Below are 23,968 nucleotides of genomic sequence, written 5' to 3' on the forward strand. Positions count from 1 at the left end.
ATTATTCAGAATAATTCTCTATTCCTCTAAATGTCGTACAAGAAATAAATCAAATTAATATTTAAAAATTAATAAAATTAACAAGAAGTATACTTCAGAAACTATGAAATAAAATATTCCCACAATTTCACAAATAAAATAGTCGAGGTAGCCTTATTTAAAATGTATATAATATGACAGATTAGATCTGTACATATGTAGAAGTAAATTATATTAATTTCCTTTCCAGCAACATTGAAACCCCAAGAGGAAATCGCCTCGGCGACGATGCATGTAATGTATTTCGATCTCAGTTAATTACGTCTAATGGCCGAGATGAGAATTCACAACACCAAATTTGTCAGCCAAAACCTTCTTAATTGTTTTGAAATATTAATCGATTAATTAAAATATTAAATTAAATAATTAATAGTATATGTAAATACAATGTATAAATTTATTGAATTAGATGAATAAGAATATCCCTCATTAATGGAATATTATATATTTTTAAAATAATATTAAATATAATTTAGTCACTTGTTGCACATTTTTTGTGATAATATTTTTCGTATTTTAATAAATTGAATCTGTTAAGTTTATTTAAACAAAATTAAATTATATTATAGCATCAATTTTAAATAAACAGAATTTATTAAAATATGTGATTAGAAATTATCACCAATGTTTTTAATTAAATTGTAAATAAATTAATTAATTAAAAATATAATAAAATAAAAGGCAATATTTCTTGTATTTTAATTGTATATATATATATATATATATATATATATATATATATATATATATGTATAATATATAATATTATTCAATTTAGTGATATATGACATCATTTTAAATAAAATATGTAATTAATAAATAAATGTAATTTTATCATTATTGCATTTTTTTGTATAATAAATTCAATTTATTAAATTTGGTAAAAGAAAATTTGTGTTTTGTTATTACCACCGAAGTCTCTAATCAAATTGTAATAATTTATTTAATGTTAAAAAGTTAATGACATTTTCTAATGTTTATTGTCCTTAAATAAATTATCAAAGGTTACTAGTGTTACCATATTTTAGAAATGTGATACGAAGTAATAAGACGGTTAAATGTTTCCGTACGAGACGCAACATAAAATGAAAACAAGAATAGTGAGTAATGTGTGTAGCTAAACTCATACTTGAATAGGCAAGTGAAAATTTAAGAATGCTTTTCCTTATAATCTATATAGAAAATAAAGGATATACAATAGCATTATATGTGTCTATTTTTAGAATATTCATTATCCTTTGGTGATCAGCAGTGCGCCTGCGGTTTGGATGTAGTTTAAAATGAAATCCCATCTTGGTGAATGTGGTGTTTCACTCCATGCCAGTCATTGCGGCCGCCCATACAGCATTCTTCGTCTCTGGCAGACTCGTTGGAACAGTTCAGAACAGCGAGATGCATCACGGATCGCAGCCGATCCATCGCATCTGAAACGTCCCCCGAACCATCGCGGAAAGTGTCATGAATTAGTCCGGCAGATTTCAAATGTAAGTTCGATGTGGTGTCGACCCTAATATAAGCCGTATTTCACGGTCAATTGTTTCCGATTCCAAGCATGATAAGATAAACGTTGATGTTCAGGTGATGATTTGTTTTTTTCTTTTTCTTTTCTTTTCTTTTCTTTTCTTTTCTTTTCTTTTACCCTCTCCCTACTGATAATTAGATTGTTTATTACGTAGTTAACTTTGTGAATGAAACTTTGCTTATTTTATGTACAGTTTAGTGCACTTATTTTTGACATATTATAAAAATATTAAATTTAATTTTAGGAAATTTAAACATTTTTTCGTTCATTTTAGTACACCATGAAGTTCCTAAATTAAATTAGATATTTGAATTAAACATCGGTTTTAAGTAAATTTATAATTTATTGTAATAAAATCGACATAAAATTATACAAAAACAGTTTATTTACATTTACATAAACAATTAAATTTATTTATTTATTGAAAAATAAATAAATAATTTGTTGTAAAAATAATATTTAAACGTAAAATTAATTAAAATACTACATATTTAAACAATTGCATTTTATTAAAATTTATTAAATAAATAATAAAATTAAAATACATATTTGGTTTTTATCAAATTTTATTGACTTTTACTTAATAAATATTTTAATTTAACTTAATTTTTATTGATTATTTAATTTAAATTTCATCACACAAATATTATACTATATATGTTAGCTTACGTCATCATCTTCACCGATGGACCGATGCGACGGGCTCACATCTAATTAGACTATTTTGTTTTGTAAACAAATCTGAAGGATTTGTTTATATTTGATAATCGGGGCAGTTCTTAAGAAAGAACCAGGCAGTCAAGCTTTAGATGTCGAAGGTTAAAGTACGTTTGTTGTAATAAAGCGTATTATTGTGAATTTAGTGTTTTAATCAAACTAAAAAGACAGATTAACAGTCGCTAATCTATCATCAGAAGTGGGATATCTTCTCGTGAATTATTTCCGGAAGAAAGGACCTAAAAAAATAAATTTTTTTTTTGTGTTTCTTTGTGAACGAACAATGGCAGACAATAGTGAAAAACGCGACCGCGCAGTGAGTCCGAACGTTGTGAACATTACCGAAAGTGTATCGGAGACAGACAATAATATGGCGTTGTTATTTAAAATGCAGCAAGAAAATAACAACAGTTTCCAAAAACAAATCATGGAAATTTTGTCGACAATGGCCAACGCCCAAACTACTCAAGCAACATTGAGGGTGACTGCGCAGACGCAACCTGTTTCCGCTTCAGTATCAGAAGGTGTAAGTGCCGCGGCGGCGCAGTTTCGACTTGCAAGTTTTGACCCAGATGATACACCGTTTACTATGGTTGAGTGGATGGATGATGTTGCTAGGATCCAACAGGAGCTGGAAATATCCGATACTCTTATTGTTTTAAAAGCTGGTCATGCTTTACGAGGACGTGCAGCACGCTTTTATCAACATTGGAAACCTATTATTAGAGATTGGGCTTCTTTTCGACGAGATTTTGAAATTGCGTTTCCTGAGTTAGGTACTCCTGCTACTCGTATCAGAAATTGTTTAGCAATTAAGAGTTCAAGTTTTGATTCACTAGTAGAATACGGTAACGCCAAATTAACAGCAATTAGAAGATTTTATTCAGACTTTCCATGGAATGTTGTGTTAAGTCTTGTTGAATACGATATTCAAAACACAGAAGTGAAAAATCGAATCTCCTTGCTAGCTCCTACATGTGATTCTGAACTATTAAAACTGTTGGCTACCTGTGATGCGAATAAATTGAACGCTGGTGTGCGAGAGCGTGAATTGTCACGAAAACGACCGTATAGCTTTCGTGATCAGCGTTCGTTTCAAGGAAACTGCAGAAGATGTCAACGCTATGGACATAAAGCAGTGGATTGCAAAAATGCGGAAAAAGTACAGAATATGTCGGAAAAGGTACAGCCGGGTCCTTCTGGAGTACATCAAAGAAATTTTTCGTCTGGCAACAACACCTCAGCAAATAAGAAGTTTTGTAACATCTGTGGAGTGAATGGACATTCAGAAGATACATGCTATAGTAAAAAACAATGACATGAGGCATCAAAACGAGTGCTCCTGGCAAAAAACACTCGTTTTATCCGTTCATTTCCATCAGCTAGGGTCACTAACAATTCCATGATCAGTTCAATATCATACTAAGTAGACACAGGTGCAGATATCTCAATACTTCACGAAAAAATAGCGAAAGCCTTAGACTTGCAAATTCAACCGGATTGCCAAATACTGTCTGGTGTAGGAAATTGTGTTATGAAGCCTCTGGGTCGCAGTAGTGTTGTGATGTGTACACCAACCATGACATTAGAAATTGATTTTCTAATTGTGCCAGATGGATCAATTCCTGGATGTGATGTTGACGCTTTAATTGGACTTGATGTTTTAAAACGACCAGGTATTAAAATTGAATTTAATGCAAACAGTGTAGACATTGTATATGATAATAGTGATAGGCAACGAATTTGTGCTATATACGCGTTTGAAGAAAATGACTTAAATTTGTCAGGACTGGACGAGTGGGTTATTAAGGAAATAAAAACAATAATCCAAAATGGAATAAGTCAAACACCGGCCGCAGTAACAACAAACAAGTTAAGAATAACATTACGTGATCTACAGCCAGTGGCCTATAAACCCCGTCATTTGTCATATGGCGAAAGATTACAAGTGAAACAAATAATAAAAGAACAAATTGAGAGTGGAATAATACGACAAAGTGAATCTCCTTATGCAAGCCCAATAGTCCTTGTCAAAAAGAAAAACGGAGACACAAGATTATGTGTAGATTATCGTGACGTAAATAAAAAAGTATTACGTAATAATTATCCTCTACCACGGATACAAGATCAGATTGACGCCCTTGCCAAAGCTGTATATTTTTGTACTCTTGATATGAAATCGGGATTTCACCAAGTTGAAATAGAAGAGAATTCAAAACATATAACTGCTTTTGTGACACCAGATGGACTTTACGAGTACAATCGAATGCCGTTTGGTTTTATAAACTCCCCATCGTGTTATCAAAGTGCCATCGATAAAGCCCTTGGACCACTTAAAGACGATATTGCGTTTGTTTACGTTGATGATGTGTTGTGCCCCTCTCGAACCATTCAAGAAGGTCTTAAGAACTTAAGAAAGGTCATTGACGCCCTTTCGAAGGCCGGATTTGTTTTAAACATAAAAAAATGTAACTTTTTCCAAACATCTGTGGAATATTTGGGTGTTGTGATCGAAAACGGTACGGTAAAACCTAGTTCGCGAAAAGTTGACGCGCTCGCTCAAACATCAGCTCCTAAAGATGTAAAAGGTGTTCGTCAATTATTAGGACTGGCTGGATACTTTAGACGTTTCGTGAAAAACTTTGCAACTTTGACAGCACCGATATCTGCACTGTTACGTAAGGGAAAAACTTTTGAGTGGACAAGTGAATGTGAAAATGTGCGATTGGATTTAGTGAAACGATTGACTTCTTATCCGATTTTGAACATTTTTGATCCGGAACTGACTACCGAACTACACACAGACGCGAGTTCGCTTGGATTGGGTGCCATACTTATGCAAAAAGACTTAAATAATGTGCTTCATCCAGTGGCGTATTACTCTAGGCGTACAACTGATTGTGAATCGCGATATCATTCTTATGATTTGGAAACTCTAGCGATAGTGGAAGCCACTCAGTATTTTCGCACATATCTGTATGGTATAAAGTTTACAATCTATACAGACTGTAATTCAGTAAGGGCTACAGCACTCAAAAAGGAACTACACCCCCGCGTTGCAAGATGGTGGATAAAATTGCAGGACTTTAATTTTGATATAGAATATAGACCAGGACATAAAATGGCACATGTCGACTATTTAAGTCGAAATACAGCATCTCCGACAAAACGAATTTTAGCAGCACGAATTATTGCTAACAAACCAAAGACAATTTGTGAATATCAATCAGAGGATGTGTTTTGTCAGACAATAATAAACAAAACGCATCATGAGACGGGATATATAGTGAAAGACAATTTAGTGTTTTTACAATGTTCAAATGATGGTCGCGAACGTTGTTTTGTACCTGTAGCAGCTCGACTAGAGATAATGAAACTGTATCATGATAACTCGTCTCATATTGGTGCTGATAAAATGTTAATGAAATTACGTGAGGACTTAATATGGCCACGCATGGGTAAAACAGTACGCAAATATGTTGCAAATTGTAGATCGTGTGTGTTGGGTAAATCTTTTACTGGAAAACGGAGTGGATTGTGTCAACAGAAAACGAAGTAAAATGGATACGTGGCATATTGACCATGCCGGACCTTTGGTCAAATCTAATAAATGCACTCAAATTTTAGTGGTTATAGACGCTTTTACTAAATTTGTGCGATTTTGTCCTATTAGACAAAAAAATGCCGAATGTACTATAAAGGCATTAGATGCATTATTTATGGAATTGGGTCGACCAAAACGAATAATAGCTGATCGGGGAACAGCATTTGTAGCGAGTAAATTTCGAGAATTTCTCAATGATAACTCTGTTGAGCTACACCTAATTGCAACAGGAGTTCCTAGAGGTAATGGACAAGTGGAACGCGTTATGAGAAGTTTGTTTAATGCGATGCGTGCTGTGTTGAATGAAAAAGACGAAAATAAATGGACAAAAGTGCTACCTGATATTGAGGACGATTTTAATGTAACTGTGAACAAATCGACAGGATTCGCGCCGTGGATATTAATGTTTGGTGAAAATCGACGTCTGAGAGCAACTAACGAACTGTTAAATGGTGTGCCAATACAGACAAGTGATGTGGACGCTGAAATACTTAGACAACAAGCTCACAGTCGCGTGTGCGAAGTAACCAGTAGAACAATTACAAACTTTAATAAGAAAAGAGTGCCGGCAATACCATACGCTGTTGGTGATAAAGTTGTTATTGAAAATAGTCAGCTGTCGAATGGAGGAAAATTGAAACCAAAGTATCACGGACCCTTTGAGGTAACGCATTGTTTACCTAATGAGAGGTACGCACTCCGAAGGATTGGCAGCCGAGGTAGAACAACAATAGCAGCGCATGAACAGTTACGAACCTGGCCAGATACAGAAATTCTATAAGGTATGATGGATATAGATTTATTTAATAAGATTGATGTGTGAATGTGTGTAAAGGTCCCTGCTTAGTAGGCTGTTTAAGGTCCCTGTGTATCAGGCTATATGTGAAGGTCCCTGCTTAGTAGGCTATGATTAAGGTCCCTGCTCGGCAGGCTATTTTTAAGGTCCCTGCGTCGCAGGCTATGTTTGAGGTCCCTACTTTGCAGGCTATGTTTAAGGTCCCTACTTTGCAGGCTATGTTTAAAGGTCCCTGCTCGGCAGGCTATTTTTAAGGTCCCTGCTCTGCAGGCTTAGATTGTTGTGTTCTGGGTCTGTGAGACAAGCGGGTAATAGACCTGGTAGTGGTTGAACCGCCTCTGAGCTCCTGGCTAGAATATGGTATCTTTTGATAGCACTTGAAAGACATGGGTGTAACAGACCTGTTGATGGTTGAGCCGCCTCTGAGCTTCTAGTGATTGTTAACTGTGCCGCATAACAGTCTATTTTGTTAAATGATATGAGGTTTAAGCTTAGTTCTTCGAATATATTTTGAGCTTGTACTGCTGTTATAATGTTTACAGATTACCGGTGTCAGGTGAATCTTTGCAAAAACTGCGCAAGGTGCGAGGACGCCCCAATGTCAGGAAGGCCGTGTTAGCTTACGTCATCATCTTCACCGATGGACCGATGCGACGGGCTCACATCTAATTAGACTATTTTGTTTTGTAAACAAATCTGAAGGATTTGTTTATATTTGATAATCGGGGCAGTTCTTAAGAAAGAACCAGGCAGTCAAGCTTTAGATGTCGAAGGTTAAAGTACGTTTGTTGTAATAAAGCGTATTATTGTGAATTTAGTGTTTTAATCAAACTAAAAAGACAGATTAACAGTCGCTAATCTATCATATATATATATTAATGTACACATTTTGTTAAAATTACATATTTAGGCATTAGTACTAATGTACATTTCGAATAAGAATGCAAAAAAATAAAAGATATTTTGATGCTTTAAGAAAATTACTTTATACGAAGGTAAACTATGAATCAATTTGAAAACAATTATGTCGGTCAAGCTCAAGTTTAAATTTTTAAACTTAACAGCGACATTGCAAATACCACTTCAAAGGAAATTAGGTTAGTATTTTAAGGATGTTTTGAAAATATTTATTTTATCCGGATTTCGTATCTAATATGTATTTATTTATTCACTAATTGTTTAATCCATTTTAATGAAAATTAATTAAAATGCCACTGACGATTTGTTTATTTTACAAATAATTTATTTTAATTATAATAATTTCGGATTGATCTATTTATACGATTTATAAATAAGGGTTATCTGTTACATCCAGCAAAATTTTCGATAATTTTTTAAATGATTTAAATAAATTCCAGCATATGAAAATAAACTCAAAAACAGTAAAAGTAAATAAAAACAAAAACAATTGAAATCTTGTGAAAATCAATTTTATCATCAAAATTAAATTGTTGTAATAAAAAAGTTGCTGAAAGGATTTAAAGGTAGAGGTCCGAAACGAGTGGTAAATCTATCGACGAACTTTGATTAAGTCGTCGTAGGAAGGAAGCACATGGACAGAGGTCGGGGAGAGTTGCACGGTGAAAATCTGAATTATAAAACGCCAATGAGGCGCTCAAACAATCCGAAACAATCGGGTGCCGAATTAATTTCAGCCGTTAAATGCAACATATTTACCCGGTCTTTGTGTGTCGGGTAGGCATCTTATCTGTGGCACAGGCTTTCCACTGATGTGTCCCATTTGAAATTTATGAGTTACTGAGGCCGTGGTCCGGGGAGTGGTCGGCGCCTCCTCTTCTTAGAACTAGATTACTTTTACACCCTTTGAAATAACCCTATACACATACAGTTTTTCAAACATCGACCACCACCATACACCGGACGTCGTTTACTCTACCAGTCATTAAAATATGCCTTCATGCCTGTGCGCTGACATTTTTCTTCGATATTTTATTAGGTTCTGACTAATCGTTATTTTTCCTTTATCAGTTAGAATACGTCTGCAAAAAACGCTTATGTATTATAAATTCATAAATTAGAAATAAAAGGTTTCAAAAAAAATCAAATAGTAAGTAATATCTAAAAAATATATATAAGAACGAATTTTAATTTTTGCAAAAAGTAAATTAAATGGTATTTTGAAATGTAAGTTGCTTTTAAACCAGTTTTTTAAACTCTTCCTGAAATAACCATAATAATCATTTGATTTGTCAAAAATATTATTTCTTAGCCTATTTTGTAAATTTTTGTTCTTAATTCTAAATAACATATCTATGTTATGCAGTTCATTTAATTATGATAATGATGATAAAAATCTTTTTTATTTATAATTACGTTTTAATGCCGTAAAAGTCAATTGACTCTCATCCCTCCATACTAGTTTGTAAGTTTTCAAAAATAATATAAATATAGCATATATAGCATAGTAATTTTTGTATTACTCATACCAATTTATTGCTTACCTTTTTAGTATATACCGATCGAAAAACATTTCCTCATGTACGACAGAGACAGTCAAAGTTTCCCACTATTGGGCAAAGAGGAGACGTTTACGGTCTCTGTCGGGTACGATGTCTCTCTCAAGATTCAGATAGAGGAAACTCTTTTGGATTTGTATAACCTAAAAAGGTCAAAAGTTACTAAAAAGGTGTTTAAAAGTGGCAAAAAATAGAACTTCTAACAATTTACATACCAACAGCTAAAATTGAATAAAAATTCATAGATATCTCAGATATTACATAGAAACTTAACTTATTGAACTACGACATATTGAATTTAAGGATTAAAAATATGAACTAAACAATTTTATTTTTCTAATACATTTAATGATTTTACCAATGAATATTATTATTTCCCATAAATAAGATTAAAATTATAAATTATGTCAAACTATAGAATATATAATACAAACATTTTATTTACATTTTTAATTGACTAATACCGTAAAATTGAATTTGAATTCTTATGTTAACTAAAAGATATTCTAAACAAATTAAGTAAATCTATTTCTTTGCAATTTAGGAAAATCGATTGTCATAGTTTTCGTATTTACTACAATTTGTACTGACATACAACACGATTTCAGATTAACACGCAATTCTAGTTAATTTTTCTCTTCTCTTCATTTACTTACGTATAAACTATACAAGAATGAAATTATCATCATCAAATAAAAGAAGCACAAATAATATTTTAAATGTGTGATCATTAATATATAAATAATTATATTATTCGAGGGAGTTTGCACGCAAATCTCCACACTTGGTGAACGTGCAACTTGGCGGCAAGTTTTATCTTTTCGTGTTCACTAAATTATAAGCGCTCCTGAACTTTGAAACAAGTCATTTTCGAATTGTCGTATTGACCTGAACCCCAAGTTCGATACACCGAATTCAATACCTGAATGCGAAAACTGATCATTTTCATTGATAAACTTAGAAACGGAGGTTATTTTCATGCTCGGACGAAAATTCTATTTGGTATGCATGGAATAATTTTTAATTGAATGTTCCATAGTTTTTTTCCGCCTAATGAATTTGTTTGATGGCTAATTGATTTCCGACATACACTCGATTAATCGGATTTTTAGTATGGTGGAAAATGCCACCGACCGCTTTAGGACGATGCAATTAAGTACACACAAATTGGATTGTTCCGCGTTTTTATCCTTAGGTAATATCACTATGGTCTAATTACCGACGATATCAGCATTCTGTCAACTAATTAACGTGGGGTGACAACCATCGACACACACATACACCATGAACAAGCTGCTGAGGGACAATATAGTGGACAAGGGACATTCTATCTGTGTGTTTAGCGACAGTCCACGCTTGTTACATGTTGCTTCATGTTTACTAATTTTTTAAACAGATGAAATTTGCACTGGACCCGATTAGTAAATTAGAGAAACAGAATTGGCATATCAAGGATGCAAATTATTTGTTATTTCATATTCAACTGTAAAATCTTTCTAAAAATACACATAACACATACATTACATAATAAGTCGGTTAATAAAAAAGTCCAACAGGAAGGGAGATAAAAAATAATAAAGTTTGGTAAATTAATAATATTAGAAATTTTGCTTTATGTGTAATTAAATAATTTACACACACGTTTAGTCATTTGAAAGTCAATGGCCATGGAATAGTTGATTATCACTAAAAACATCGTTTTCCTTTAAGTGATTAATTTAAATTTAAACGTTCAAATGGATCGTCCATATTGCCAAATTTGTTGAATGATCAACAATATCTGCGTATCCTTCTTGAAGATATATCTTAGCTTATCCTTGTCCTATCTGTGGACTAATAATATCTGTCTTTATATTTTTTTGTTTTATTGTGTTTATTTTTAGTGTTAGATATTTTTGTTAAACGATTCAACTCAAAAATTTTAAAAGTTAAAGCTATCATTTTAATATTTTTTAAATTATTTGGGATAATTTAAACTTGAGGAAAATTCATTTTTATTGACAAACAATATATGTTGTTTTGTGCAATTATAAAACTTTTGGTTATAAAATACTATTATTATTCACAAAACAACATTTTTGATAAAAAAATATAACGAGAAATATTAGATTAAGTAATCAAAATCAATGAAAAAGACGTGATATTCTACAAATTGGATGTTAATTTTAATAATTTTATTTTTCACAAAAAAATTGAACAAAAAACATAGTCGTTATTTTACATATCTTACATATTCATAAAACTAAAATAGTATGATAATTTAAATAACAACATTTTTTAATGATAAAACTAATAAAAGAAATACAAAGCAAACAAAATTAATATTCCCAATTTTCTGAAAATTATTAAATTCTAAAAATTTGGTAATAGAAATGATTACATTTAAGCTAGTGCCTATACGGTATTTGAAACTGTATAATAGGTTTATTGGCTCACCGTACATATCGATCTAAAACGTATAATCTCATTATGAATTTAATTATCAATTATTAATTGAAGTGATACAACCACCAGCATGTTTGTAAAACCATTTTAGAGTACTATTTAATTAAATTGATCTCCGAATTATATCTATGCAATAATTGTTTGCTATACAAACATTTTGAAAACAATTTTTCGGGAAAAATAAAATAAATGTAATTTATCCAATTTTAAGCAAATAATTTTATTCAATGTCTTTATGTATCGATACAACTTTTTTTTGAATGTGGATTGAATTCAATCCACAATACTTTATTTTGCATAAACTTTAATAGTTTAATTACATAGATTCTTAAGCGTTACACGAATAATAATAATAATAATACGAAGGATGCATCCAAGGTTGTTCAAAGATCGTTAACTGATAAAAATATTGAGATTATCGATAAACTCGATTACAACTCCAAAAAGCATTTTTAGATGAATTGTGGTTATTAATTGGAGAGTTATTTAACTTTAATCACTCGTACCAGAGATACGTTAGGAAATAATTCCAACAAACATCAACATTAACATCAAACAAACTCGAACTACTATATACATGGATGGCCTTTTAATCTTTGCCTCACCAATTACAGGTGTGACTTGCCACATTTCGAATTTATTTTGTTTAATTAGAAATTATTTAGGTTCAAAATGAATAATAGGAGAAAGAATTGAATGTAATTATTTTATTACGTTACAATAGTAATGTCTCCTATTTATGTGGCCACCAGTGTACATAATACAACAAATATTGAAATTGTCAACAAATATCGGAATTTTATTATTGAAACGATTACGATTACAATTAAGATTTCGATTTCTTTTGCAGCACAAACTTTATTAATTGATACAAAACTTACTAAAAGATTGATTCTATACATGTTAATTTAATCCTAAATAAAAATTAATCATTTTGAAATTTAATTATTATCTGTTTTTCTATTTATAATTTTAATGGTCAAATAAATATTATTTGTCTTTTATTTACTAAATGTAATCGTAACTGTAATTATACGATTTATATGGATTTAATTAGATACAAATTTTTAAAATTTTAAAAATAATTGAAATATAAATTTAGGTAAATATCAGTACGTAAAATCACATATTGACTTTTAATTATAGAAAATATGAATGTTTTAAATCATTGTACAACAACATAATTATAGTATGATAGCGAAAATTTTAAAATTTAGAAGTATTATGAATCACAAAAAGAGACCAAAAAATTTTTCCCAAATTAATGGTATTTTATTGTTTTTCATAGAATATTGTTCAATAATTGAACTTAAATCAAATAAAATAATTTCATTTTCTTTTAGATATTTTTCAATTTAAAATATTGTAATAAATACAAAATAAGTTTCACTGCTGAAATTGAAAAATGTGACCTAAATTTTTCATTTATTTTACTTTCTATAATTAATTTCAATTCCTTAATTAGGAAGAAATGATCTAGACGAGCAGGAGATACATTATTTTTAAGAGCATATGTATTATAGTATGTTTTAAAACTACTAAACTAGTTTTTACAAAATGATCTACTCTTTGCTTCCGCGAAAAGCATTATCAACACATAAAATAAAGAAGATATATATGTCCCAGTAAAATTGCCGCATTTATTCTGTGCATGGGAAAGAAGACAAAAGGAATACATTTTTTATATTTTCATTTTTTATAGAAAATAATTTTTTGAAACAATATAAAAAATATCCATTTTATTTGTAATAAACAGATTAATCCTTGATAAATCGTCTCCTATAATCGGAGAAATTATTGAAACTGTGGAAAAGAAGACGAAAGGAATACTTTTTTATATTTTCATTGATAATTATAGACTTATAGAAACATATTTTTTTCAGAAAAATGACTTGTACATGTGTCTAGTTTTACTAAGGATATTTTTTGTCTGCAAACCTATAAAATATGTTTCAGACTACATCACCATGGAAAACATTACGGATTACCACTACAGCCCATCAAACCTGAACAGATCTTCAATTTTCACAATAGGACCAGAGTTCATGGTAAAATGGTAAGTAAAAAAGAGTTTTTAATTAGCTACGCGGCCGCGTAATTTGCAATCAGGTGAATTTAATAAATAAACGGCGACGATCTGTAAAACAGCCCGCGCAAACATCATTTGATTACAAGTCAATAAAGCGGTTCAGGAAGCCGGCACCGCGACGATAACTTCATTACAGAAAATGCCGAGCGCGATTTGGTCGCAACCAGAATAACCGTCGTAATGAGATTTTCATTTGTTGCTAGGTATTGCTAGGTGCTTATTATATTTGGGAATTTCTTTTTTATTTTGTTTTGTTTTTAACGTTGAAGTGAAACTCGGAACGATTATTGCAAAATGTCCGTCACAAAAAACCGAATCTAAAGGGTGCTTTTGCAATTTAAAAAAAAAAACAAAAAATGTTGAATGCCGCCTCTCGAATCGATATTTCCGTTCGAATGGATTATTTGCTTGTTCTTGATTCCGAGCATTACGTAAATCGTATCTGTGCATTTCAAAGTCAACTTTAGAAACCAGGAAATATCATCAGTAAGCTCTGTTGTACGGAATTACTGAAAGAAATTCTATTATAAGTATATATAGGCAGGTTAAGTAGAGGAGTATTCTCCGGCATAGAAACACGGAATGATATCTTCTTTCCTTAAATTAGATATATTCTTAAAGGACGCCTCCCTGCGACAGGAAATATTAAATTTAAAGGGAATTGCGAATTTGCGAGGGGCGACGGTAATATTAAATGGTAAATATTTCGATAACACTGATATACGGAATACTGGAATCCGAATTGCCCCCATAATTACATGTTTTATCAAAAAATGTTTCGCCACCTTTTCCTAACCTCGCCCTGCCCTTACACGAACGGCTCTAGTTTTCACTCTGTTAATTCTCGAATCGAAACGAACTATTTAATAAATCATAACGAACGTTTAAAACCAAATTAGATTTTTCATTCATTTTGTTTATGATATTCAGTGATTATACTAATTCAAAGAATATGGGACGATAAGAATAGTGAATCGACCTCAGAAAGGTATCGAACTCATAATTTCAAGAAATGTTGGTACTCATAAGGTACTTCGATGCTGCAACTTTCAGATCATTATCTGTTACCGTCTCTGAGTAAATCAAAACATTCTGAAAATGAATAAAATTGTTATTGTCAGCATTTTGTGAATCGACTGATCTAAATACCGGAAATGCTTTCGGGAATGAATTCTAATCATTATTATAAACTATAATAATAAAATTTATGAATAAATTTGTATATAAAATATTTTTTACTTTATATAATTTGAAATTAATCTATTATTCAAATATAACTTTGAAGGTTACCTCTCTTTTATAACACTAGTTTACAAATTAGAAATAAATTCTGCCTTTTATATCCTACTCCGACTGCTATTAATTTTTGGAATATTAGTTATTCCAAACCAAATTTGAGTGCTCAAAGTAAAGATAAATAAACATTCTACAACTTTTATTGATATAACATAGTTTTCGGATAGTTTCGGTAGTTCAGATTCAATCCTAAACATTTCGTACCCCAATTTATATACGGATATCTTTATTTTTATACGACATTTTATTTCGGGAAGGGTTCATAAGTAAAGCAACTAACCCTATATTCAATACAATTGATTTTATAATTTATTTGTGTGACCGACATCGTTCATTAAAGCTAAAAATGCCTAGAAGGGTTCATTTATTAATACAAATTAAACAACAAAATGTTCCGGAATGGTGAAGAGCAGAGTAAAATTGCAGTAGATTCAAATTTAAACAAATCGATCATTTCGAAGACGATTTCCTATTTTAACAGAAGAAATACATTGGAAGAAGTTCCAAAAATTAGTAGAAAACGCAAGACGAAGAGAGCTTTGGAAAGGAATATAAAAACGCTATACTATACTATAAAGCAGAGGAGACTACTTTTTGCAAGAGAACATGTGAACTGGACAGGTGGCCAATAGAAAACAATTTTGTTTTCCGATGAATGTCGGCAACAAATATTTAAATCTGATGGCATTTCATAGGTGGGAAGACCAATTAATGAAAGGTATAATTCCAAGTAAACTAGATCCACTGTAAAACATGGTGGAGGACATGCATAACTGACAATAATATACCTATTTAAACGTACACTTTTATCAAGAAAATTGAAAAAAAGAATCAAAAATTCATTGTTCAGAAATGGTGGTAGTGAGGTACAATTAATAGTCATATGGGGTGGGATATGAAAGACAAAATTACTTTAAATCAATCAGTCTGCTTTAAGCTGATTAAAAATCATTTTAAAGATATTTTAAAATTTAAAATTTAATTATACTAAATTAAAATTTTTTATAGTAGTAATTACTATTAATGACAAATTGTATTAATATATTTCTCTTTTAGTGAAACTTAAGTAATCAGTTTATTAATAAATTAAATAAAAATAAAACTTGAATGTGTTGATTATCCACTTAAATTAATTTTACGAAATATAATTAATAAAAGATTGATTTTTCGGATCATAAGTTAAAACGAGATTCAATTAATTTTTCATACACATATAAATATTTATTAAATTTATTAGATAAAAAATAAATAAACAACATTGCTGTTACTAATTTCTTATACTTTATTAATTTACGAGTATTATTATTAGTGTGATAAGATAGTTTCATTGAGAAACGCAGACGGAAATTTTGAATGGAGCTGCAGAATAAATAATTCAATGTATCCCACATACAATTAGAAATATTAGGAGGAATGGCGTAAATTTAAATTTCGATTCGCAGAGTGCTTGAAGCGTTTAGCTTCGGACGCCGCGCGCCGAATATAACCGAAACGCGTATTAAAGACAGCAGGAATTCAAACACACATGTGATCCTGTTCTTTCAGTGGGCACCGATGTGAATTCCTTTCACATTTCGTATCTCGCATATCATTCATATATATATGCCCGGCAATAATCGAAAATTATATTAATTCCGCATTAATCACCATCGTCCCCGATGCAAATTACGCATTCCTCTTGCTAATGAATGGGTGTCGCAAAACCTACGTGTGTCGTTTACCTACAAAATAAAGCAAATTGAAAAAAAGTGTCTCCTGGAATATAATTACATTATTTTCAAATACCGTTAGACGGTTTTAACAAGGAACGTAATTTTTTCTAGAATCGATTTTCAGAGATCTTTATTACATCAATAACGCAGGTCAACAGATCTTTTGGTACCAACGATCGGCACTTATGAGATCGTTCAGTGATTGCTGAATAAAACTTGAGAAGTATCATCTTGATACGGAACAAGAAGATAGAATGCGCATATTTTCATTATGCGATACAGAGCTTATAGCTAAATCTATATTGTTTTTATTAATACTGTCGCAAATGTTTGACATATGTGTAATATAGGAAATATGGAACCCAAAAGTAAATCTGGTCTTCTAAGTGAACATGAAAGCATGCAAATTAATCCATTTCAAAACACCATAATTTTTTTTCTTTCTTTCAAAGTGTATTCGCTACGCACACAACCAAAAACAACTTTAAAAATATATAAATTGCTACTGTCTTGTACACGCAAATCTAATATAATTTATACCAAATAGAACACACTATATACAAACATATCGGTGAATAAATACTTCTTGTATTAAAAATAATTCTGTTTGTTACAAATCAAAATACTAAATATTCGGCTGGCAAAAAGTAGAGCAACTTTTTATTAAATGTCACTAATCTCTACAAAATCCACAATAAATTTTTGTTTTGTGGTATACACCAAAGTAAACCGTGTGAATATAGTACCTCGAGGAAAGAAATTACTTTCCAAGTTAAAATCACGGATTGTATCGTTCTTTCAATCCGATGAGAAAAAAATCAATATCGTTTGGTTGTAACGCATACTTAACAACAATTTTCAAAATTTGGTAATGTGGAAGGAAAAAATAAAAGTGGACGACCAAGAAAAACCAATAGGTTTCAGGATAAACAAATTTCATCCTACTCCAAAAAAGATCTTTTCCTGCGTTTCAGCAAAATAAAAGGTCACAGGAGACACAACTTGGAATTAATGTTTCTTCAAGAACCATAAGATATAGATTAGTACAAGAGGGCCTTTAGGTAAAATATCAGAAGTGGAAAGGCTAAAATAAGAATGGAGTATAGAATGTGTATATAATTGCTGCAATTATCTCTTGACCTTTGGATTAGATTTAGCTTTGGACCATGTTAGTAAGTGCCACTTACCTGGTTCTTCTTGTTCGAGAAGTAGTCGGATGCACAATAATTACATATTCCACATGAACGTAGCAACTATTTAGAAACAACCTCTATTCACCATGTGTAAGTAAATCGAACTGATATTAACGAGGAACGTAATTTTTTTCTGGAATCGATTTTCAAAGAACTTTATTCCATCGATAATTGAAACACTTTAGTGCCTGAGGCGTTTAATTACATAGTTTTTCCTGTGGCCGTTAGGAATAGTTGCTGGCGAAGTGCACGGTTCGCCTTTTAGCGTTGAATAAACATAATATGTAAAACTTGTAAAATTCACGCAATAATATTGCGGTTTCGGGCACACGAGATCGTTAGGGAAAAAAAGGAACTCCCGACGAACTGCCGTGAACGTAATTTAGTCCAGAAACGACAGAACTTCGACGGCACTTGTGAAATCCGCAATGGTGTATTATTTTTAGCCCATTAAGTATTCTATGTTTTCCAATCGTTTACTATATTCGTGTGCGTTTATTTGTGATATCAATCAGTACATTGAAAGTACAGAACAAATGCCGGTGAAAATCAATGGACGCTCGCTCGCAGACGGTTCGCAAGTGTGAAATGGTATTGTGGATGGAAAAACGGTTCCAGTCAATTCAACCTATTTCCAGCTAAGACAAATTAAACGGCCGTTAAACATGTGCGTGTGTATGAATTACTTTCCCTCGAGAAATAAATTTTTAGTTGAACGACTGAGCTGAAAAATTGGAAGGTTTGAATGCGGAAGTTTACTTTTTTATAAGGTTTATTTAATATTTTAAATAATAATAGATTTTTTGCTTTTAATATAATTTTGTTCTGTTCGTTGCTTCCCTGAAATTTTATCTTATGATTTCCATCTAACAGTGCATGCTCAGCTACAGCCGACTTATCTGATTGTCCTAGGATGCGGTTTCGTTTGTGTTTCTTAATCCTAGTCCCTATTGAACGTTCTGTGGTACCGATGTATATTTTCCGGCAAGAGTATGGTATGCGGTATATCCCAGAAGCTGTTTGATGCTCTCTCCTATCTTTGGCAGATCTGAGACTGTTGAATCTTTCTTGTTGAAATAAAAACAGTGTGGATGTTATGTTCTAACGGTAACTTTACGTATATATGGGAGAAAATCTTTACGAATTGTGGGCTCACTATGAGGTCGTCTCATTGTACGTCTTATTTTTAAGTTGTTGGCCTGTAGTGTTTTTTACAAGCGTTCTTGTTCTTCAGCGAGGTGGTGACCCTTTTTTTTGATTAGGATGATAAATAGTTTATGTATATACCGATCGGTGTGTGTGTGTGTGTGTGTGTGTGTGTGTAGGTTTTCGGTATACTATAAGTCTAAATGTTCACCCACTCTATTTACTAGGACATCAAAAAAAGGTATTTGATTCTCCTTTTTCAATTCCATGGTACATTAGATATTGTTATGTTGAAAGTTTAGGTGTTTCCATATCACGAAAGTATCATCCACGTAAAGATACCAAACAGAAGGTTTGTGTTGTGTGGAAGTCTCAAATTTTTCCATAAAGGAATTGGCTAACACTGGACTAAGAGGTCTGTCTGCCTATTGCTAATCTTTCAGTCTGTTCGTAGAATTTGTTGTTCCATACGAAATAGTTTTCAGTAAGGCACGTACGGAAAAGATCTACTATATCTGGAGGGAATATTTCTGATATCACGTTTAATGAATCATTGACGGGAACTTTAATGAAAAGTGACACTACGTCCAAACTGACCAATCTATCTTCTACATAAAGATGTGATCCTTTCCATATCTCCACAAAATGAGTGGAATCTTTGATAAAGGTTGGGGTGTTTCCAACAGGTTGTAGCAATCTGGTGAGATACTTAGCTTAGTAAGTTATATGTTGGTGACTCAGAAGTACTAACGATGAGTCCTCTGAAGATGCCTCGTGCTAGCGAAACGTCAGGAAATAATTCCAACAAATGTCGATCAATAAACCCGAACATATATATATATGTCGGAGGGTTCATGTGAAACGCAAGTAGTACTATGGGTTGCATACTTATAGTACTTGGGTGGAATCAGCGGAAGTGCTAAGCAGGGGATGGTACTCGAACCGAGGGTGACGGTAGAGGAGACCTGCGAGGGCGGACAGTTAAGCTCCGTCAGGGAAGCTGCGTAGAAGTCTTGGCTTGGCATAACCGTCGGGATCACCGCGTTTCATACAACTCCTACCTAATTGTTTGACTATTAGTTGTAATCCTGTGCCTGTTAGTTCAATTACATTGTAAGGACTATTTGCGTGTTATTTAATATTCGAAATGGCCGATAATCCTGACCGCGCTGCGACATATATATATATATATATATATATATATATATATATATATATCTTATACAAATAATTTTCAGTAATCTAAAAATAGGTTATTAGTCATATATTAAAAATAAATTTAATGTAAAATAATCAACATTAACAATTTTTCGTTTTCTCAGATATGTTAGATTAGAATATTAATTCACAAAAAGATATGATGTAAATAATATAATAAGATTTACTTATGGCCAGTATTATTCTTAACATTCTGTTTAGCAATAGTTCACAATCTCCAAGAAAACCCCAATAAATATTAATACTTCATTTATTAAAAGTGTATTCTTTTATTAACTTTGAGATTTTAATGATATATGATTGTTTTTATACCTTTTATTATTAAAAATAGTATTAATTTTTAACTTATTTACCGCATATGCATTTTATACAAAATATTTATTTGGCATAATCAACACACGTCTGTTATTGGTATGATGATGCAGACTAGCGTGACCATGCATATATTTCAACCTGCTAAACCCGCAGAAAAGTCTGATGCAAATAAAGACAAAATCAAAGAACATAATAAGCTTCAAGTATCGCCTAATATACATTTGGGAGAAATAATCACCTTTTTTATTTTGTTAAAGGTTAAATAAATTAAACTAACAACAAGTAAATAAAATATTGGTTTATAAATTTTCCAAAAAAAAAAAAAAAATGTGATAGAAAATTTGTTGAAAAGGTATTATAATTAGTGTATATATTAAATGTTTGAATATATAAAGTAAAAGTATGTTTATAAATAAATACAGATAAAACATTACAAAATATTTATTAAGTTTGTTCTGTTGCGCAGGAAGATCCAAAAGCAGCAGGAGCGCGTTTGTAACAACATTTTCAACGGAATCCTGACGTTCGCTGAATGCATCCAGATCCAGAACGAGACCAACATAGCCGACTTCAACTACACCTTCCTCGATTACGACCTCCAAACAGCCAGCAATTATGATTACGCGGACCGTGTCAATGACAGCGACGACGAGAAAATCGCCCCAGTTTTGCCCCCGTTCAAGCTGTGGCAGACAATCGTTATTGCTGTTTGTTTGGCGATTTGCATCATATTAACAGTTGCCGGAAATATATTGGTGCTTTTGGCCTTCATTGTGGACAGGAATATCAGACAACCCAGCAACTACTTTATTGCGTCGTTGGCAGCCACTGATATGCTCATAGGTACATCATTTTGCTGTCCTTTCGCACTTATTAATCATTTATGTTTTAGGAACCATATCGATGCCGTTCTACACAGTCTACGTATTGATGGGTTATTGGAACTTGGGACCGCTTCTCTGCGATCTCTGGTTGTCTGTAGACTATACAGTGTGTCTGGTTTCTCAATACACCGTTCTTCTGATCACAATTGATCGATTTTGCTCAGTTAAAATAGCACCTAAGTACAGAAGCTGGCGGACTAAAGGCAAAGTAGTCTGCATGGTTACTATTACTTGGATCATACCAGCTCTATTGTTCTTCATAAGTATATTTGGATGGGAACATTTCATAGGTTATAGAGATTTGTTACCCGGACAATGTGCCGTACAGTTCCTCAAGGAACCTATTTTTAATACCGCTTTGATTATTGGTTACTACTGGACCACATTAATTGTCCTGTTTCTCTTATATGGAGGTATTTACAAGACGGCATACAACATGCAAAAGAAAAGCGAGGCAAAGCAAAGAAAGATGCAATCAATGGTGGCTCTAAGTGCCGGGGCAATGTCTGGAATGGCCGGAAGAGCTGCAGGTATCGGGATCTCCAAAACCCAAAGTACTTTTCTGAGTGAAGACAAGCAGATTAATAAAACCTCTCCCAGTAATCCCACAAATAACATATCCACTGTTGAACTTTCCGTTCAAGAAACCTCGCAGTCGGACACGAAAGAGTCACCCCAAATGTCAAGTACGAATATGGTTGATGACCTTCCCAACATATGCCAATCCGCAACCCAAATTGGTGGGGAGGCGGAAAAATGGGAGAGGTCCAGTAGTCCTGCTTTTGATTCAGACGATGACAGTAATATTGGAGGGGCATATCAGACTCAGACCACTGCAGTCAAGAAGAGAACGTCTGTTATTGGTATGATGATGCAGAGTAGCGTGCCCATGCATTTATTTGAACCTGCTAAACCCGTAGAAAAGCCTGATGCAAATAAAGACAAAATCAAAGAAGCAAACAGTGAGAAACCTAATAAGCTTCAAGTATCGCCTAACGTACATTTGGATGTACGTACTCCTAGAAATGTAAAAGACAATACTAAATTAGCCATAATGAAAAAGAACAATAACGAAGAAATAATACATAGAAACATAAAGCAAATAAATAATGCAAATACTGCCAAAAAGGCTAGTTTGATGGTAGACGTTCATTTCACTCAAAAAACTTACGACGTTCTTATTGGAGTGAACGATGAAGATATAACATTCATGGACGAGAGCTCCAACAATTCATTTTCACCGATGATCAAAAATCGAAAACTCCAAATCAAAATTGACCCAGCAGAGCCTACGAGGTCCGAATCCAATGAACCAGTTAATATTGATAAAACCGTATCCACCACCACAACAAAAAACAACGAAAACGAAATAAAAGAATCTCAACCCAAACCAGACGGACTGATCACTAAAACTCAGAAATTAGATTCCTCATCTGAGTCAAGTTCTCATTGTGGGAACACAACAAGTCAAGCGGCCGGAATTGTGGCGGCAACCACCATCGTAACCCGAACCAAAGATATTTCCAAGAAGACTAAACCTGTTAAGCATGTCTTCATCAAGACTTTGGAGAAGAAAATAAAAGGAAAGAAGCCTGTAATGGGACCTTTGGGTGGATTTGGTCGACAGAAGTCCAAGTCTGAGAACAGAGCGAGGAAAGCTTTGAGAACGATTTCGTTTATTCTGGGAGCATTCGTTATTTGTTGGACCCCTTATCATATATTCGCTCTTGTCGAGGGATTTTGCTTCGATCCTCCTTGCATTAACGGCCATCTGTACATGTTTTCTTATTTTCTTTGCTATGCGAACAGCCCTTTGAACCCATTTTGTTACGCATTAGCCAACCAACAATTTAAAAAGACATTCACTCGAATTTTAAAGGGTGATTTTCATATAGCATAAATTTGTAATGGCCGCACGTTGGCGTAATTACGTATAGTAATAAAGTTAGCTTTAAACAATACCGACATTTGTTTTCTGTCCAACTCTCGAGATTTTGTTGTCCATCATATTTTTTAAGCGAAATTAATTTATAGATTATTACTATTAATAAAATACATCAATATATTTTTCGTGACGTCTTCTTTTCACTCATATATTAAATATGATAAAAACTATGTTAATTAATAATATTAATTCACGAAAAAATAATTTAATGACATAGATTTTTTGAGAAAATTGACATTTTGTGTGAGCGACGTCCAAACATTAATAAATAGCACAGTTTATTGTGACATTTCCCTACGGCAACGGTTTCCCTGGGGTGCAATATAATAACTCGTTACAGTGAATGAAAATACGCCATAAAAATGTATTCACGAACGATGTTTGGTTTAATTCAAGAGCATATGATGGTGAAAATATGATTAGAACCCTCTGATATCCAATCTTTTATTATATGCAGTCTTTAAATTAGATTCAAATTAGATCTCTTAAAAAAGCATACATTTCAAAAAATTAGGTAACAATATAAAATGTGAGTTATAAGTCAGAAATAAAATAATATAATAGGAAGTG

At 32.4% G+C, this 23,968-nt stretch overlaps 1 protein-coding gene across 2 annotated transcripts; it reads left to right on the forward strand.

Moving 5' to 3' along the window:
- The first annotated feature begins 1,340 nt into the window (after positions 1–1,340).
- On the forward strand, positions 1,341–23,396 carry LOC109603003 (muscarinic acetylcholine receptor gar-2). 2 transcript variants are annotated; one of them, XM_049965072.1, is made up of 4 exons: positions 1,341–1,523; positions 13,557–13,656; positions 21,036–21,412; positions 21,462–23,396. In XM_049965072.1, exons 2-4 carry the CDS (start codon positions 13,568–13,570, stop codon positions 23,351–23,353), a joined length of 2,358 nt encoding a protein of 785 aa, XP_049821029.1. In that variant the 5' UTR covers positions 1,341–1,523; positions 13,557–13,567; the 3' UTR covers positions 23,354–23,396. The 2 variants fall into 2 exon arrangements, with proteins under 2 accessions (XP_049821029.1, XP_049821030.1); XM_049965073.1 differs by lacking the exon at positions 1,341–1,523 and having other exon boundaries at positions 13,537–13,656.
- The last annotated feature ends 572 nt before the right edge of the window (positions 23,397–23,968 follow it).

Source organism: Aethina tumida, chromosome 3, assembly GCF_024364675.1.
Source record: "Aethina tumida isolate Nest 87 chromosome 3, icAetTumi1.1, whole genome shotgun sequence".
Classification (NCBI taxonomy): Eukaryota; Metazoa; Arthropoda; class Insecta; order Coleoptera; family Nitidulidae; genus Aethina; species Aethina tumida.

Bases quoted from the DNA above. Each gene is read 5' to 3' on its own strand.
- LOC109603003 (XM_049965072.1), top strand. From the start codon at position 13,568: ATGGAAAACATTACGGATTACCACTACAGCCCATCAAACCTGAACAGA. The intron at 13,657-21,035 runs GTAAGTAAAAAA...TCTGTTGCGCAG, and splicing joins CCAGAGTTCATGGTAAAATG to GAAGATCCAAAAGCAGCAGG. The intron at 21,413-21,461 runs GTACATCATTTT...TTTATGTTTTAG, and splicing joins AGCCACTGATATGCTCATAG to GAACCATATCGATGCCGTTC.